The 17,634-nt window shown below is 54.3% G+C and overlaps 1 protein-coding gene across 2 annotated transcripts; it reads left to right on the top strand.

Annotated features, from left to right (window-relative positions):
• The first annotated feature begins 737 nt into the window (after window positions 1-737).
• On the top strand, window positions 738-17,373 carry URM1 (ubiquitin related modifier 1). Of its 2 annotated transcripts, none has more exons than XM_082843348.1 (5): window positions 738-791; window positions 4,845-4,915; window positions 13,090-13,171; window positions 14,685-14,733; window positions 17,130-17,373. In XM_082843348.1, the coding sequence occupies exons 1-5, from the start codon at window positions 757-759 to the stop codon at window positions 17,139-17,141; spliced, it is 249 nt and encodes an 82-aa protein (XP_082699474.1). In that variant the 5' UTR covers window positions 738-756; the 3' UTR covers window positions 17,142-17,373. The 2 variants fall into 2 exon arrangements, with proteins under 2 accessions (XP_082699474.1, XP_082699473.1); XM_082843347.1 differs by lacking the exon at window positions 17,130-17,373 and adding an exon at window positions 15,099-17,105.
• The last annotated feature ends 261 nt before the right edge of the window (window positions 17,374-17,634 follow it).

The raw sequence follows: 17,634 nt of genomic DNA, 5'->3' as shown, positions 1-17,634 counted from the left end.
TCTCCCCTCACATTCACCTGGTTAGCTCTACTCAGGCTTTAGCGCTCAGCCCAAGTCCAGTCCAGTCCATTTTCATTTTGAAGTTCTTACAATTCCAGATCATTTTTCAGTTTGAGATTTTACATTTATTAGCATGACTCGTATGTTTATTTGATTAGTTTCCCCCACTAGACTGTGAGTGCCCTAAGGGCTGGAACCTTGCCTATCCCGTTCACCCCCGCATCCATTAGCACCAACCAAAATGCCAGGCACATGGAGGACGTACAATAAATATCTGTTGAATGAGTGCAATCCAAATCGACAGGGCGGTTGGATTGCTAGTCGATGGCTCAGGAGAGAGATTTCTGGGCCGGAAATAAAGACTTGGGGGTCACTTATAATTCAAGACGAGTGGACAGGCTCGTCCAAGCGGTGTGCGGACTGAAGAGAACTGGTAACTAGTGCAAGATAAACTGTAACGTGGCTCACAGTCTCAGCACCAAGATGCCAAAGCTCTCCTCCGCTTAGCTGCGGCTCATGCCAGTCGCTGCCCGCCCTGGTTGTTGGAGCCTCATCCCTAAACTTCACAAAAGGACCAACGCAAACGCCCTCAACCGGGCCCACTATCCTCCAAGCTCAGCTCCCTGCTCCAGGCCTCCCTCCAATAGCTGAGCAGGAGCGTTTCCCTGGCACCGCCTCTTCCGTCCGCAGCAACCGGAAACGAGGCAGTAGCGTCGGAAGTTGAAGAGAGTTTCCTGTGAGCGCGGCTTCCTCAACATGGCAGCGCCCTTGTCAGTGCAGGTGGAGTTCGGGTGAGTCACAGAGCTGGGGCGCCGTGGGGATGGAATGAAGTCGTTGCGTTCGGAACTCCCCTCCCTCTGCCTTGGGGCCTGTCACGACCGAATCGCCGAGGCTCCCGGCGACTTCCTTGAGCTACGGCACCCGCCTCGGAGAGCTTGAGAGGTTTGGTCCGCCTGGGCCACGAGGCCGTATGTCCGGGAATAGAGGCGCACGCCGGGGGCGTGGAGGTGCGGTCTGGGCACTCCTCCGTATCCTGAGCCCTGCTGGACTCAAAAGGCTTGATGGTTAGCGGGCGGCCTCTCTACCTTCGTTGTCAGCCCCGTTTTGGAGCAGGCCCGTGTGTCTGGTATCTGAGTTCCTCGGATCGCGAAGGAGCACCTCCAGCCCCTGATTTCTTTCTTCTGGCAGCAATTTCCGTTTACACGGTTCTTGGAGCCTTGTTTCTCGTGGGGTGTGTGGCCAAGACGAGATTCCTTTCCTCCCTTTCCCAAGATTTGGGGGTGTTGAACAGACCTGAACCCCTTTCAGTACATTCAGTAAACCTGCTACTCACCAGTCATATTACTGAGTGCCTCCTGCAGCTCCTGAGTCAGGGGGCGGTGCGGGGCTAAGTAAGGTAGTAGCACAGTGGAGGAGACTAACCCTGATGACAGTACAGTATGCCCAGGATGAAAAATGCAGGATTGGGGCACACACACCAATAACTGAAGAAACACAGAGGAGGGAGGAAGTCTCCTCAAGCCACTATCTTCTGCCTCCTACAAACAGAAGGTTTTTCATCTGATTTCGGAGCTGAGAGAAACTGCAGAGGTTAGAGAGAAGGCAAGGAAGCTGAGACCCTAGGAGATGGGTGATATAATTTCCAGAGTCCCATGGAAAAGCTGGGACTAGATTTGTCTTTGTGTGTGAAGATAAACAAGACAAGGCTTATGTGAAAGGAAAAGTCCGGGATGGGAATCTAAAACCTCTGCCCGTAGATGCCTTTCCTTCCATTGGATGCCCCCAGTTTCTTTCATGTTTTTCCTTCATTGCATAGCCCATTCACCAGTCATTTATTGAGTGCCTACCATGTGCCAGGCGGTGAGCCAGGCACAGAGGATACAAAGATAAATAGAACTTTGTCCATGCCCTCCAGCGTTCAGCGTTTCTGGCCCTTGCAAGGGGGTAGTCTCATGAATGTTAACTGCATTTTAATTGATGATATTGTCTGGCCCCACGGGTCCAATTAGAACTATGTTTGTCTGGCCTCCTGATTATATTGCTTTTCTGACCCTTTGCCCAGCTATGCCCACCCCCATAGCCTGGGGGTTCTAGGAGGATCCCTGCCGCTTTGACAGGCCTCAGCAGAGCTGAAGAGGGAGAAGTTGCAGATTGCCAGTGTTAAGGCTTATCTACAGCCGGCTTACCTGTCATGCTCACTGAGTCAGACATGGTGTTTGTTCCTCAGAAGTGTCTTCTGTTTGCTAGGTCCTGTGCTGGCAGCAGTGGGGAAGTCATATGAGGAAGATATGGTCTTTGCCCTCCAGAGCTTACAGACTAGCTTGAGCACCCGTTTTCTGGTTTGAGCATCTCTCAGCCTCCCTTACCCCCAAGAGCAGTAGTGAACCCTGGCAAGGCAAGACAGTGTTCCCTTCACCCACCACCCCAGTGTCCCCTGAGAACTGCAACTTCTCGGGAAGCAAGAATGCCCAATATGTATGCCAAGCCCAGATTCCTTCCCTCTTGGTCTCTGTCTCAATGCATGTTTTTGCCCCGGCCTTTCTTTCATTTCCTACGTCTCTTAGCAGACTTCCCTCATCCTTTATTCTGAACCCAAGTAGGTTTGCAAAGAAGCTGCCTTGCCCATCATTCTCTCCCTTGTGTCCCTCAGTTCCACCCCAATCCTTGAAGAGTCTGGGTTAGGCCTTTGCCTCTTTCCTCTGAGCAGATATGGTCCCCTCAGCCCCACCAGCTCTGATAGACGCTCTAGAAGACCTCGCCCACCTTTCTCCCTCTTGTCCTTGACCAGTTCTGCCATCCTCATCTTGCCTCCTGAACAGAGCATTTTCTCAGGTCACAGAGGATGCAGAGTATGTAGTACAGATGTGAGATGCCCTCTTCTTCTCCCTTTTCCTCCTCCTTTAGTCTGGGAGGTATTGGCAAAGGGAGGGAATGCCGTTGAGGTCAGAGAAGAAGTGAGGGAAATGGGCATTTTCATTCATTCATTAGGTATTTATTGAGTGCCTGCTGTGTACCAGGCCAGCAGGTGGAGGGGAAATAAATACAAATATATAAGGTAAAAAGATGAAGATAAACTAGAAAAAGTGAAGGCCATATTGGGAATGTCTGTACCAGTCACTGGTACCAACAGACACCTCCCACCGAGTACTGGGGAGCAGAGGAAAGACAGGTATCTTAGCTTGTAATGCCTTAATTGCGTTTGAATAGGAAATCCTCTAGAACATAAGAGTCTGGCTTTGGTGCTCTTCTGGGACCAAAACAGGCCCCTCCTGCCTCCCTGAATCACTCTAGAAGCTGGGCATGCACCTTCCTCCCCTCCAGATGTGCTGACAACAAAAATGTCAACCCCTCCCTCGAGGGCTAGTGAACCCAGCAGTGACAGGTCACTCTCTGAGCCAGACTGGTTCTTTATCCGCTTGTGAAGGGAAAAACAGCCCTGGCCTCTGAGCCTGGCACCACCAGGTTTGGCCAATCTGAGTTGTTTGCCTGGATCCCCGTGCTTCCAGTTCCCACTCCTCTGACCCCCAACTCCTGTCGCCCCTTGCCTGTCACCCTCCCCCACCCCAGCTGCTCCATGTGCCAGCCCCCACCCAGGAGAGAACGAGGCTCTTGGAAGGGGATAAATGGACGCTCTGTGCAGGCTTGCAGCTGAAATGGCCCTGTGCACGACCACAGATGGGCCTCCTCTCCCCCTCCACATTTATGCATCAACAAAGCATGACCTTGTTTGGATGACAGTCGCCCCATGTTTCCCCCATGACAATGCTTGCCTTGCCTTTGCCTCCCAGTGGACTGTCTCAGGACATCTCTGTTCTCTGAAATTGGGGAAGGGTGGTGGGGTGGGAGGCATCACATCCGTCAAAAGTCTGTTAAGGCCTTCTCAGTTAAGATCCATGTGAAGTCTGAGACGGGAATGGAGAGACCCAGGGGGAGGAGCAGTGTGGGGCACTGAAAGAGCCCAAGTGTCTGCATCCTGAGCCCTGGCTTCTGCACTTGGCTTTGAGCATCTCTGCTGTCCCAGTCTTCCCTTGGCCAGGTGTTGGCACACAGAAGTGAACCAGACTCTGCCCTCAAGGGGCTTCCTGACCTTTGGGGGAGTCTTGGTTGTTTCTGCGAGAAACCAGTTAGAATTCAAATCCTAGTTCAGCCACTGCCCGTCTGGCCTTGGACAAGTCATTTCTGGCCCCAGTCTGCTTCTCCACTGGTTGGAGTTAATAATACCCGCCTCCCTCCCGCCTTCCCTGGGATTCCCTGAAGATGAAATGAGAGGAAGAATGTTGTAGCAAATGGCAGGGTTATTGCTAAGCCCAGTGGGGTCTCTTACCCTCCAGCACTGTGGTGCGCCCACCAGGCCAGCAGCGGGGGTGGGCGTGGGGCACAGGCTAGGAAATTTCAAAGCATCGCCAAGCCAAAGGAAACCTCTAGATACGCAGGGTCTCTAGTGTGCCACGTGGTAGCTTCTCAGCATTTTTGCAGGTGGAAAGACTAAGGCTTCAGAAGATGAAGTCACGTGCCCAGGGCCTCGCCGTCAGGTGCAGGTAGAGCCTGGTCTCCATCTTAGGGCCCACAACTCCAAAGCCTGTGCTCTGCCCCTGTGCGCTAAGGCAGAGGAATAAAAACAAGAATCTGCAAATTTGGATACTTAAATATTAATAAAAATTGTTTCTCTCCTGCTTTACCACATCAGGAAGCCACATTTGAGACTTGATCACTGGTACCCAGGGTGTTCCTGAACCTTGGGCTCTGCATCTCTTGGGCCTCTGGAGCCACCCTCCTCCTCAGTTTTCAGTCTCTGAGGCGTTTGCAGGAGCTCACCCAGCTCTTTCTCTGGCCCTCCTTTGCAGAGGCGGTGCGGAGCTCCTGTTTGACGGTGTGAAGAAGCATCAGGTCACCTTGCCTGGACAGGAGGAACCCTGTGAGTATGGGCTTTCTGAGCCCCTCTCTGGGGGCCACTGGGCAGGAGCTGCTCCCCAGGGTCACTCAGCCCTGTTCAAGTGAGAATGGGTAGAATTTCCCTGGCCAGTGAGGAGGAAGGAAGAGAGATCTCCAAGTTGTCCCCGCATCCTCTCCGCAATCAGCCAGCTTTGTAGGGAGGAGATGGCCTAGCTTAGTCCTTACGAGCACGGGTTCTGTATTCAGACAGACTTGAGTTTGTTTTGGTTTGGTTTTTTTTGGCCGCGCCACGCAGCTTGTGGGATCTCAGTTCCCCAACCAGCGATTGAATGCAGACCATGGCAGTGAAAACCCGGAATCCTAACCACTAGGCCATCAGGGAACTCCCTGGACAGGCTTGAGTTTGAATCCCCTTAGCCCCTTAGGCCAGTCACCTCACTTTTCTGAGCTTTAGTGTTCTTATTTGTGAAGTGGGGATGGTAATCCCTATCTCTCAGGGTTGCTAGAAGGTGTCAGCCAGCTGTACCATGCACTGGACGGCAACAGAGAGATGTCCTTATGAAGGAGGTAACCTTCGTCAAGAATGGAACAATGCAGACGGGCTTACGTGGTGGGAACAGGATTTGGATGAGAAGAAAAGCATCCAGCCAGAAAGGAGGTTAGAGGAGGGAGGTTGACTAAGGGAGACGGGGGTTTTTCCATGTGTTCATTCAAACACCTGTTCACCTTTCTTTAGCAAATGTGCACTGAGCACCTCCCATGCTGCAGACCATGTACCAGGCACTGGGGAGACAGACCCTGCCTTCAGACAGGGGGAGGGAGTGAGGAGTTGATTTCCAGAGGTCCAGCTGGGTAAATAGCAGTGTAACCTAGAGGCAGGGGCTGGACATTGCAACTGCGGAGGTGCTCTGCAGCCCTAGCAGTGGATCCTAGCAAGAGCAGAACGTTCAGGGACGAGAGCCCGTCTCACCTAGGGCTGAGATACTTCTGGGAAGAAGATGAAATCAGTTCTATGAGGAGGCAGGGGAATGAGGTTCCTGGAGGTGAGCAGTAGAAAATGGTCAAGTGAGGTTTGACAGGAGTCTTCTGGGGCTGGATGTGCATCTGCCAAGAGTCAGACAGTTACTGCCCAGATTCACTGGCTACCGAGGCTGTTTCTGACCCTCCCTTGGGTTGGAGAGCAATGGCATAGGGCGGGTTTGTGTGCCACATTCAGAGGCCAGGGGACACTCACTAAGGGACAGAGGGCACTGCCCCCTGGAGCTGGGTGTGGGTATTAGGCTGGGGTTAAATGTCAAGACTGTGGGATTGTGTCCCTGGTGGGGGAAGACCCAAGATGATAAAGGCAATGGTTTCTTAGTTTGACAGATGGCTATGCAGCCTTGGTAGAGAACAAGGGGCTCTCAGAAGCCTCTCAAAGATTCAGCCATAAAGACTTATCTGGGAAGTTATTAAAACATCACAAGTTATTATTTAGTTCCCCCTGCTTTTGCTTGGCATGCAAGTCCCCGAGTTTAATCATTCCAGCCCCTTTCATTCATTCATTGGCACCAAGTGCCAGACATGGAAGTAAGTACTTTATTCTTTCTTGTAATTGGCACACGTGTTTTTGAATGTCTCCTTTGTGCCAGGCACTGTACTAGTTGCTGGGTATTTGGTCGTAAGCAAAACAGATATGGTTCTTGCCCTAATGGAGCTTACAGAGTAACGGAAGTGGAGCCAGGCAGTGAAGAAGTAAACACGCAAACGCGTAACTGAACAAGTGGTCATCACTGGCATGAGGAGAACAAAAGGGTGCTTTGAATGAGACAACAGGGTGGTAAGGGAAGGCCTCTTTACAGAGCTGACCTTGAGGCTAAGTCCTGAGGAACGGAAAGAGGCCACCCTAATAAATTGGAGGGAGAGTAGAGATGCAGGGGGCCCACTCCAAGTACAGAGGACGGCACTTGTGAAGCCCCTGGGCAGAAGGCCTTGGGGTGGTCAAGGACCTGAAGGAAGGCCAGTGTTGTAAGGGGCACAGGCTGAGTGTGGCATGGTAGGCAAAGCCCCAGCTGGTTGTACCAATAATTGTCACAAATTCTTAGGTGGTAGCTATCATTATCATTCCCATTTTAAAAAGTGGAAACCCAAACCCAGAGATGTCAAAAGTCTTACCCCAGGTCATGCTGTTATATAAATGGCAGAGCTGGGGTTCAGAAGCAGATGTCAGGGTCGCCGCCGTCCTTGCATGTTACCACTAACCCATTACCTTTTTTTTTTTTTTTTTGTGCTGTATGCGGGCCTCTCACTGTTGTGGCCTCTCCCATTGCGGGGCACAGGCTCCGGACGCACAGGCTCAGCGGCCATGGCTCACGGGCCCAGCTGCTCTGCGGCATGTGGGATCTTCCCAGACCGGGGCATGAACCAGTGTCCCCTGCATCGGCAGGCGGACTCTCAAGCACTGCGCCACCAGGGAAGCCCCAACCCATTACCATTTATCCCAAGAGGTTCCCTGAATCACATAACATCTCAAACGTGCAGTGTATTTTCCAGTTTTTACACTTTCTTTCATGCCTCCAGCAGCTACTTGTTTCAATTTTCATAATGAGCCCAGTATATATTATCTATCGACAAGGAAACCAAACCTCACAGAGAGAGAGAAAGAGAGTGACCTGTCCAGAGTTACTCAAGTAGGGAGGCTGGGCTGAGACCCAGGTTTTGGATCCCCCGTCTACTGCTTAGGGGGCAGGTGGGGGCCTATCCTTCCCACTCTGGAATAAAGAAAAGGAAGCAGGAGAGGCAAACGGAAATGGCCCATGTGCTCAGTTTTGGACCCTTGGCTGTGGATCTCTACCTCTGGCTTCCATGTTTGCCCTTCTGTGCCCAGAGGTGTAAGTCACATCACAGCCGCAGAGCTGGTTGGCAGCTACCAGGCCTCACCCTGGCACACGGAACCCAGTGCCACTGGGAAAGTAACACTCTTTCCCCCAAGCCTGTGCCCAGATCTGCCATCTGGCAGCCTTCCCAGCCCAGGGGCTGCCACTTGGCCAAGCAGGTCTTGGAGACTCCAGCAGAGAAAATAGCAGCCATAAGATCATGGATTGTGACAAGGCTCACAAACAAGGGGACTAAACAGGGCCCTGGGTCCTGGGCCAGGGGAGAGCTTCCAACCCAGCCAACTTGGGAGAAGAGTCTGGGCAAGGCCAAAGTGGGTGAGATCGCAAGAGAGGAGCCCTGGCAGCGCGTGATGGCAAATTAGTTATTTCTGCAGGCCTCTTTTTTTCCACCTGTAAAATGGGAAGTTGGGCTGGATTTAGTCTGGAGTGAGCTGGTTATCTGTTTGACATCTGCAGTTTGGAAAAGTTGCTTCCAGTTCTAAGTATATGGTTCTGGGAAACAGGGTGCACTGATCCAATGAGCAGTTGTGTGTGCAGGGGAAAGGGGGGGTGGGTCCTTAACCGCCACCTCCATGGAATAGGCCTTGTGTGGCCAGGGTTGGGAGGCACCCACCAGCTTTGGCACTGGCCACCGAGAGCTGGCTTTTGTGCCTCAAGGATCCCTTCAACACAAGGCTCGCAGCCCATGGTTGGTCAGTGGCCTGAAGCAAACCCAAAACCTCGGCCGTCCCATTGTGGGCATTACCTGCCTTGGCCCCCAGGAAGAGACTCGTCTGCCTCACCTTTCCCTGCCCCTCTGCCCTGCCATTGTATTAAAGGGGGGCTGGCGCGGGAGGCAGGGTCGGCTAGGGAGCTCCCAGGCGCTTTAAACTGCTTAGCATGCATTTCACAGCCTCTCTGGGGCCAGCTGTTCCTTTCTCTGCTCTGGGGCCTGTTTGCTGATCCCCTCCCCACCACCCTCCTCTCCCCCCAACCACTCTCAGTCCCTGTGCAAAATTGCTTTTGAAAAGATCCACTTTCTGCTTAATTAAACAATGAGGAGCGTCCCCACGCACATCTGTAAACCTCCTTCTGAGGCCAGTTTAGCCCACAAACTGCTCCATTCTTACCCCCATTCACTTGTAAATGGACCCTCTGATGTTCCCTCTACCCTCTCTTGTCTTTTACTCCCCCCATCCCAGCTCTTTCTTCTCCCCTTTCAACTAAGGCCTGGGGTGGGCTCCCAGAAGAGCCCTGTCCTGGAGCCTGGTGGACTTGGTGGGGACAGGAGCGGCTTAACCTGTGGAAGAGAAGACGTAGGGGATCCGTCTCTCCCAAGTCTGCATGGTGTGGGGAAGCGGTGCCACATTTGTTGGCGTGGTCCCCAGGACTAGCCAGGCTCGGTGGGTGGGAGGGACAGGAAGCCAGATTTCTGGTTGGGAGAAAAGCTCTCCCCGGAGGCCTTCAAGAAGAGGCTGGATGAGGGTCCACCGCAGCCGGGATGCAATATCAGAGGAGACCAGAGAGCTAGGACACCACGGGGGCCCTGCCACAGTGGGTGGCTATTGTCCCCAGACAAGGACAAATCCACTGGGGCACAGGATTCTGGTGGGACCCTTTGTAGGTGCTAAGAGGGGCATGTGTGGTACCCCTTTCCCAGCAGCCTTTAGGAGAAGGTTCTGGCAGCCCACAGGATAAGCAATCCTGCGTCACTGGGGGCAAATGTGCATTTGTCTGGTCTGTTTGACACTGCTGGGCCTGCTGCTGGCATTAGGAGTTTGGATTATTATCCCCATTTGTTAGAGGATAACCCTGAGACTTAGGTCAAGTGATATCCCACCCAGGGCCATCTAGTGCACGGCCCAGGGCCTTCCGGCTCCAGAACCCGAGCTCTTAACCCCTCTGCCATGGGAGCAGTAGCTCCCATCACTTGCTCTTCCCCCAGTAGGCAGGCCAGGTCCCAAGGCTTCCTGCACTGGAAACCTTACACTGGGGTGCTCATCTCCCTGCCCTGGGCTGCCTGCCCTCAGAGTGTGATTCCTTCCACCTGGGTTGTCCAGGGAGCATCTTAGGAGTTTGAAAATCTAAAGTGGAGGGAAGGCCGGTGTTTGGGGCCCCTTCGCCACTCTCCCAATGCCCCCATTCTCTCATTCCCTCTCCAGGTCTGATAGAAAGGTAGTGGATCCCACAGAAAACCCCAGCCAGTCCCAGCAGTGTCTGTTCAATAGTTCACTGTACCGCATCCTCCAGAGCTTCCTAAGCATGTCCTCGAGGTGCCAGGCCCCTGGGCAGAGCATGTGGAAGCTCAGGGCAGCAAGAGAGATTAGAGGGTACAGTTCTTCCTCTGGCTCGTGGAAGAATTACAGCATCACTATGCCAGGCACAGTGCCAAGAGCTCTATGTGGACCATCTTATTTGAGCCTCACTACAACACTATGAGGCATTCTTACAGTTCCCAATTGACAAAGAAGGAAGCTCAAGAGAATTCCTTGCCCAAGGTCATATAACTAGGAAGTGATGGAGTCGAACTCAGACCCAGGGCTGAGTCCCATTCTTAACCAGTCCTCCTCCCCTGCTCCGCCCATAGTTGTCCGTGTGCTCAGTAAACGTCTCAGGGGCGTTTTGTGTGAGAGATTCCCTGCTGCATGCTGGGGCTCACACTCAGGAAATACCCCTGGGGCTCCCGAGGAGGGAGAGGCCTCTTCCCAAGCAGCCCCTTCTCAAGGCCCACACATGCCCTGCATAGTCCAGCCCTTGCTACCTCTCTGACCTTGTCTCAGGCTGATCTTCTGGCCTTCTCTGTTCTATTACCTTGAACCTGCCAACTCCAACCTGCCTCAGGTCTTCCCATATGTTCTTCCTTCTGTCTGGCACACTCCCGCATCCCACGCTTCTCATCCTTCAGGCCTCAGCTTCAGTGTTAATATCCTCAGGGGAGCCCTTCCTGATCCCACACAAAGGAGAGGGCGTTTGTCACGACTAATTAAGTAATGTCTGTCTCCCCTGCTGGCCTCTTAGCTCCATGAGGGTAGGCTCTGTGTCCGCCTTACTCTCCGCCGTCTCCCTGGCACCTGGCACGTAGTAGCTGCTCAGTAAATATTTGTCTTGTGAGTGATTTCATGGGATCCCATGAGGTAAGCCACCATCGGTAGCAATGGGAAGGCAGGAGGACACAGAGGGGGAAGGTGCAAGTGAGATTCCCCAGAGCCATCCCCGAGCCACCAGCCCCTGACTCTGCTTAACCCTTCCTCCTCCCCTGGGCGCCTTTGGAAGCTGACCATCTGGCTTGGAGGCTATTTGCATATTGTCTGGGCCTCGGCAAGTCTAGCACGATGTCCCTGGGGGTGTGTTTCAGGCTAGGCGGAGTGGCCCTTGCAGCCTGCGAAGGGAGTCGGGAGTTCCACCTCTCCCCACCCCCAAATCCAGGCATGGGGGAACAATACGGGTGGTGATGCGGTGGCCTCACCATGGTAACAGGCTATCAAGAATGTGGGCAGGCCTGGGGGGCGCAGAGGAGGGAGGGAATGACCTCAGCAAAGAGAAGCATCATGATAAATGAGCCAGCACCCACAGCAGACTCCCCCCAAGCCCACCCCTTGGGGCCTCCACGATGGTGCCATCACTTGGATGACCCCGACATGACCATTAGTCCTCCCCACCACCCCCAGCCTACGAGAGTGGAGCAGAAATCCCCTCTCGGAGGGAGCCAGGGCTGCCACCCAACTGGGTCCTGGTTCTGAACAGGCCAGTGGGGGCTGTGGAGGTGCAGCTGGTGGCCCTCAGGCCAGGCACTGCCCAGTCCCTCAGTGCCTCTGCGCACACAGGCACAACCCCGCCTGCCGGGGCTGGTTGATGGATGTGTCAGGCCCCGGCGGCTCTATCGAGCGGCCACAAGATGTATGGGCTGGCGGCCCACCAGACAGTGCCAAGATGGAGGCCAAGGGGAAACCTCTGAAACCCAGGCCTCTGGGAGGAACCCAGCCAGGAGTCTAAATGGACTGCAGCTAGTTGGAGGCAACACTCCCTGTCCCCTGCCCACTCCAGGGACCGTGAAGACTCCCATCTGCTTTGTTTAAAAATAGGAGTTAAAATTGAAAGGCGCAGCCTCAGTCTGTGGACACTTTGCCCATGGCCCTGTGCTCTACTGGCGTACGATCCAGGGAAGCTGGCACAGAGCAGAGTGAACCAGTCCATCCAGGGTGCAGCCTGCCTGAGTGCCATAAAACCCTGCCCAAGGCTGGTGCTTTGTGTGACACGCGCTGGGCCTCTCCTTAATTGGCAGCCTTTCCCTCGCCTGCGTGCCAGGAGTCCACCTCCAGTTAGGGAAACCAAGGCACTGCTTGGACCCTTCTCCAGCTTAGTCCCTGAGCTTTGTCTCAGGCACGGACCTAGGACAGAGACCCCTCTGAGACGTTGACTCGGGATGGGGATGGCTAACCTCCAGCCCTCTGCTGGCTTCTCAGAGACTAACTGTCATCTCAGCTAGTCTCTGAGAAGGCTACTCCTGCAGCCTCAGGGATGCTCTGTTTGAGCTGTAGATCGTTGAGAGCCATAGCCTTCGAGGAGATGATGGAGCCAGGTTTCAGTGTGCTGTGGCCTGGGACCTGGCTCCCAGAGAAGGAGAGAAGGCCTGGAGACAGGGGGCTCTGAGCCTCCAGATGACGTACCGAGCTTGATGGCTGTCCCAGAACCACAGAGGCAGATCACAGTGTCCAGCTGAGCAGGAGAGGCCCTTTCGACCCTGAACCTCTCGCCTCTTCAGGGTGGCCGCCCCTGGCCTGGAGGGCTCTGTGAAGGGGGAGTAGAGGGGCAGTGATTTGTCAGCGTCTCCGGCTGGTGAAGGATCCTTCTCTCCTTCTGTCAGAGGAAATTAAATGATGTTATCAGCTCAGCAATTGTTTTTCTTCCCTGACAAAGGGAAATATATGCAGACCTTCCAAGAGCAAAGCCAAATGCTCCCCATCTGGGACTGGCTGGGGAGATAAAGGTGGAGGGGCTCTCCCAGAAGCCTACCCGTGGCGGTTTCAGACCATCTTCAAGGGCTAGTGGGTGGAGGTCTGTCTCTCAACCCTTTCTGACGTGACCGTTCCTCTTGCTGTCTGCCTTGCATCCCCATTGCCTCTTCTTCAAGCTTTCAGCAGTGCCAGATGCCACTTTTCTCGGAAGACCTCTCCAGGTCCATTTCCTCACCTTGGGAATCCACTAGTTCAGGGGCCATGACAGCCCGGTCTAAAAGAGGCCCTCTCAGCCCCATATTCACTTCCTCCTGGTCCAGGCAAGGCCCTGAGGGCCAGGAATCATTTGGATTTGACATTAGTTTGTTTTGTGCCTTCTTCTCCAGGGGACATCCGGAACCTCCTTGTCTGGATCAAGAAGAACTTGCTAAAAGAGCGGCCGGAGTTGTTCATCCGGGGAGACAGCGTGTGAGTCCCTTTCTCCCTTCTCTGAGGAGGGCAGGTGAAGGGAAGGAGGTTTGAGCCCCTGTCCTTGGTTCAAGCACAACCTTCTCTGGGTCCTGTTCTCCCTTTATCCTCCTCTTAGCCCTCCAAGGAAAAGGCTGCCTCTGTCCAGCTCTGTTGAAGTTTATTTTCAGTTTTCTTGTTACCACATTGGACTGTTGGGGATTTTTTTCAAAACCTGGGTCAGGAGACTGGTAAATTTATCAAAAAACTTAGATTCCACCTTCTGCTTGCCGCAAACTTGCTGTGGAACCTTGGGCAAGTTACTTCACTTCTCTGGGCCTCAGCTACTTTCTCCATACAGACATTACTGAGGAAAAGATGCCACCCAAGGTCTCTCTCATCGCTTGACAACCTAGGACAGCGTTCTCCCATGGAACTTTCTGTGATGATAGAAATATTCTCTATCTGTGCTGTCCAGTACGGTAGCTGCCAGGCACGTGAGGATATTGAACCCTTGAAATGTGGCTAGTGTGACTGAGGAACTAAGTGTTCAGTGTTACTTAAATGGAATTTAAATTTAAATGTGGCTCGTAAATACCGGGCTGGACAGTGCAGGTCTAGGATTACAGGGAGTCACTGCATGTGTGTGCACACACATGCACATTCATGCTCACTGGGGACACCCCTAGCCCAGCCCAAAGCTTCTGTATCTGTCCCAGGCCCAGCTTAGCCTCCTAGGAAAAGATCCAGATTCCATGTGCCATGAAGTCACTATACTCCTACAACAAGGCCAGCCTGATATGTCACAGAAGTGGCCAGGGCATTTGTGGGACTTGTTCATCTGCCTCGAAGCAGAGGTTCACCAGTAGGCCCTGGGGGCTAGGGCTGCCATCCAGCCTGTGGCTCAGGTCATGGTCCAACAGTCGTGGAGGTCACCCCCGAGGACAGCAATGCTCTTTGGGTCATTGCCAGCAGGAACCAGGCTAAGGTACCTGTCCAAATATCGGCCTGCCCTGCCTTACTCCAGGCAGGGCTGCTCTCAGGCCTTCAGGGGCTTGGGGCCACTAGCAGGTTTCCCTGATTCAGAAAAGCCAAGGTAGCCTCCTCTCCAGGACGCGCATGCGGGAGGCCTAGGACAGTGAGGTTAGACCCCTGGAAAGATAGGCTGCTACCAGGGGTTCCCATGCTAGACCCTGGCAAGCAAGCACCTCACACGCATCATCCCACTTCATCCTCCCGCAGAGCTCGTGAGGAAGGTGCTGTGATTTACCCTGTTTTCAGATGAAGAAACTGATGCTCAGGGCAACAAAATGACCTGCCTGAGGTCTGGGAGGTGGCAGTGGAATTTGCACCTGTGTTGCATCTGGCCCTCAGACTTTCCTATCGCCTCCACTCCCTGGGAGAAATTTAATGGGGACCCTCGAGAGAAAAGGCTCCCACCACACTCCTGCGGCCCAAATGTCTAAGCCTCTGCCCCTGCCCCAGCCAGCTCCCGCCCTTCACGCCCTGCTACTCACCACCATCTTTCCCACAGGCGGCCAGGGATTCTGGTGCTGATTAACGATGCCGACTGGGAACTGCTGGTCAGTACCTCGGGGGACAGCCCTCCCTCAACCACTCCCCTCACTGCTTTGGTAGGAAAGCCTTGGGCCTCTCATGAGACGCAAATAGGGTGTCTACGTAATCCTCTGTCCTGATCTGGCCTCCAGACTGAGGCTACTTGAGTCTCCCACCCCAAGTGAGGAAGGAATGGGTAGCTGGGGGAAGTGATGAGCTCTCCTCCACCCTGGAGATTTGCTAGTAGTTAATGTATAGGGTACCTGTTTTTTTCTGGTAGATCCTATCTTTTTCTCCCAGAGCAGCCAGGCTCCCCCTCTTTCCCTCTCAACACCTGGGGAGAAACTGGAAAAGTGCCCTTGACGGTCTTCTTATTTCTCTTCTGGACCAGGGTGAGCTGGACTACCAGCTTCAGGACCAGGACAGCATCCTCTTCATATCCACGCTGCACGGCGGCTAAGGGCCCTTCTCTGTGCCTGGGCCCCCTTGGGGTGGGGAGAACAGAACAATCAGACATCCCCTTGGGCCCTGCTTCCAGATCTCCCTGTCTCCCTTGGCTGCTTTCTTCCCTACTCTGTCCCCTGAGCTCCCTCCAGGCAGGGAAAAGAGGCCAGGTGCTAAAAATGAGCCTTTCTCAGGCACGTGAGCAGGGGAAGGCAGGCAGGCGGGCAGGCGCCCAAGCCCGGCACTCCCTCTCCCAGCAGCTGAGGTGGGGGAGGGTGCCCCTCAGTTTGTCAGGAGTGGAGGGGTCTGTGCGGCCAGGTGACCCGGCAGCTCTCTACTCCTGTGTCTCAGTCTAAACAGTGAGTGGCCGCTGACGAGGCACTCCAGCTCCTGGGCCGTGGTGCCTTGCTGGGGGAAGATGAATGAACCTGAATAGCTGATGGCAGGCCCTTCCCTTCTCAAAGATTGGAGGGGTCTCCGCCTCAGTTTCCCCATCTGGACAGCAGAGGGCTCTGCCTGTCCCCCACTGATATCATTGTGGAGCCCCAGCTGGGGTCCCCTATTCAGTGCTGCCCCCCCCCCACAGCAGCTGCTCTTCCAGCCGCACCCTTCCTCCTGCTCCCCCATCCACAGTGCTTGACCCTGGCTGGCCTCCCCCCACACAGGCCACCAGATGGGCTCCTGAGACGCTCCTCCCGGCAAGAGGCTGCCAGCGTGCAGCTCATTCTGCTGAGCGGGGAGAGAAGGAGGGTGTCGGCTAAACCTTGGACTGGCAGATAGAGGCTTGGGGGGGTCAATGTGCCTCAGTTTCCTCTTCAACAACAACTGAATTTTTATAGTATCTGAAAACTGGGGAGATACTTGATGGCACAAATGTACACTTGATCTCCTCTCTCTCCTCCTGCAGGAAGCAGGATGGGGGCAGGCAGCACCTGGTAGGCAGGATGGTTCACCCCTCCTCCCTCCATCCCTTCTGGAAGTCTTGGGGCCTCAGTGCCTGCAACAGCTGGCCTTGGGCAAATAAAAGACTAGGTTGTTTACTGGCCTTGCCTGGAACTTCGTCCTTAGAAACCGGTGGCACCCCACATTTCCCCCAGCCGTGGTCTCTGGTCCAACCTCTGTCTTCAGCCTAGGGCTTTCAGAACTTCCCTTCACCCAAGAAGAGAGCAGGGGTTGCAAGCCAGACTATCCAGACTCCGAGAAAGGGTGATAGGACGGGCCATCTGGAGAAGGGGTGGCAGAGCCGGTCTGTGCTGACCAGCCTGCGTCCCGAGATACTTCCCTACCCGTCTGTCCGAGGCCAGGCTTTGTCCCACCAGCTGCAGCCAGCGGCCTCAGGACGGAGGAGGCATAGATAAGACTGCAGAGCCCCACTTCCCATGACCTGGAGGAAAAGCTTTGTATGCTGGAGGGAGACCTCAAAAAAAAAAAAAAAAATTAGGGCATTAACATCATCCCGCCCCCAAACTTTGCTTTCCATTAAATGTTAATAATTTAAGGTGGAATTTCTCTCACTCTGGAGACGAAAGTGCCAAATGGTTGTCCTAGCAATGTTGGCGGTGGTGTGTGCACATCATTCTCAAGGCTTTGTGGGCAGACGACCCCGGGCCGGTGAGCTGCTCTCCAGCACTGCTGCAGGTGGAGGCCCCCTGGGTATGTGTGTGTGTGGGAGTGGCCATGTTGAGGTTACGGTGCAGGTGCTGTCTAGGGAGAGGCTGTATGACCAGCCCGCACTAGGTGCTGAGGTCGGGGTCTGCATGTTAGGGAACAGGGTAAGGGACAGCCTCACTTGAAGGATCCACCTGTCCCGGTTCTTGTAACCTGGAAGTGCCTTCCTGCCTCCAGCCCCGCTGAGCTTCGGAGTGCCCCTGGATCCACCCCTGCAGGATTCCAAGTCCTGGGAACTGGGCGAGAGGAATCCTTTCCTGCCTGCACTGGGGAGAGGAGGGGTGAAAACGGGATATCCCTTCCTCCACAGCGTGCCAGTTAATGCTGAGGAGCAGGGCAGGAGGACGTGCTGGGGAAGCCAGGTTCTCCACCGAAACGAGGGATGCCAGCATCACGGCTGAAATTGGCCAGGGCCACACTCCAAGCATTTTGGGTCATTTTCAGCTTGGGCGCGAAAGGGGTCAGGGATAGATGACCTGGGCTCAGACCCGGTGACACCCAACTGCCCCCCCACCCCGCAACTCCTGAACCCACTTTTGAGGAAATAAATAAATAAGCCCCACTATCTCCAAAAATTTGTCTTTAATGAAAAGAATTCGTTTGTCCAAGTTCTATTTCCAAAGCCGAGGCGATTGCCCCGGTGGGGCAATGAGCGCATCATTCCCGACGCTTCTCCCACTCCAGCCGCGGCTGGAGGAGACTCAGCCCATGGGTCGGTCTGGAGGGGCTGGCGGGAGGGGTCGGTTTATTTGGGATTTAGGGGTCGGTTTAGGCTTGCTTAGGGGATACTGGTGGGGGAGGATGGGTTAGAATCA

The sequence above is a fragment of the Leucopleurus acutus genome (genome assembly GCF_964270905.1).
Source record: "Leucopleurus acutus genome assembly, chromosome: 7".
NCBI classification, from domain to species: Eukaryota; Metazoa; Chordata; class Mammalia; order Artiodactyla; family Delphinidae; genus Leucopleurus; species Leucopleurus acutus.
Note: the sequence above shows the minus strand (reverse complement) of the source record. Positions and strands in the feature narration are given on the sequence as shown.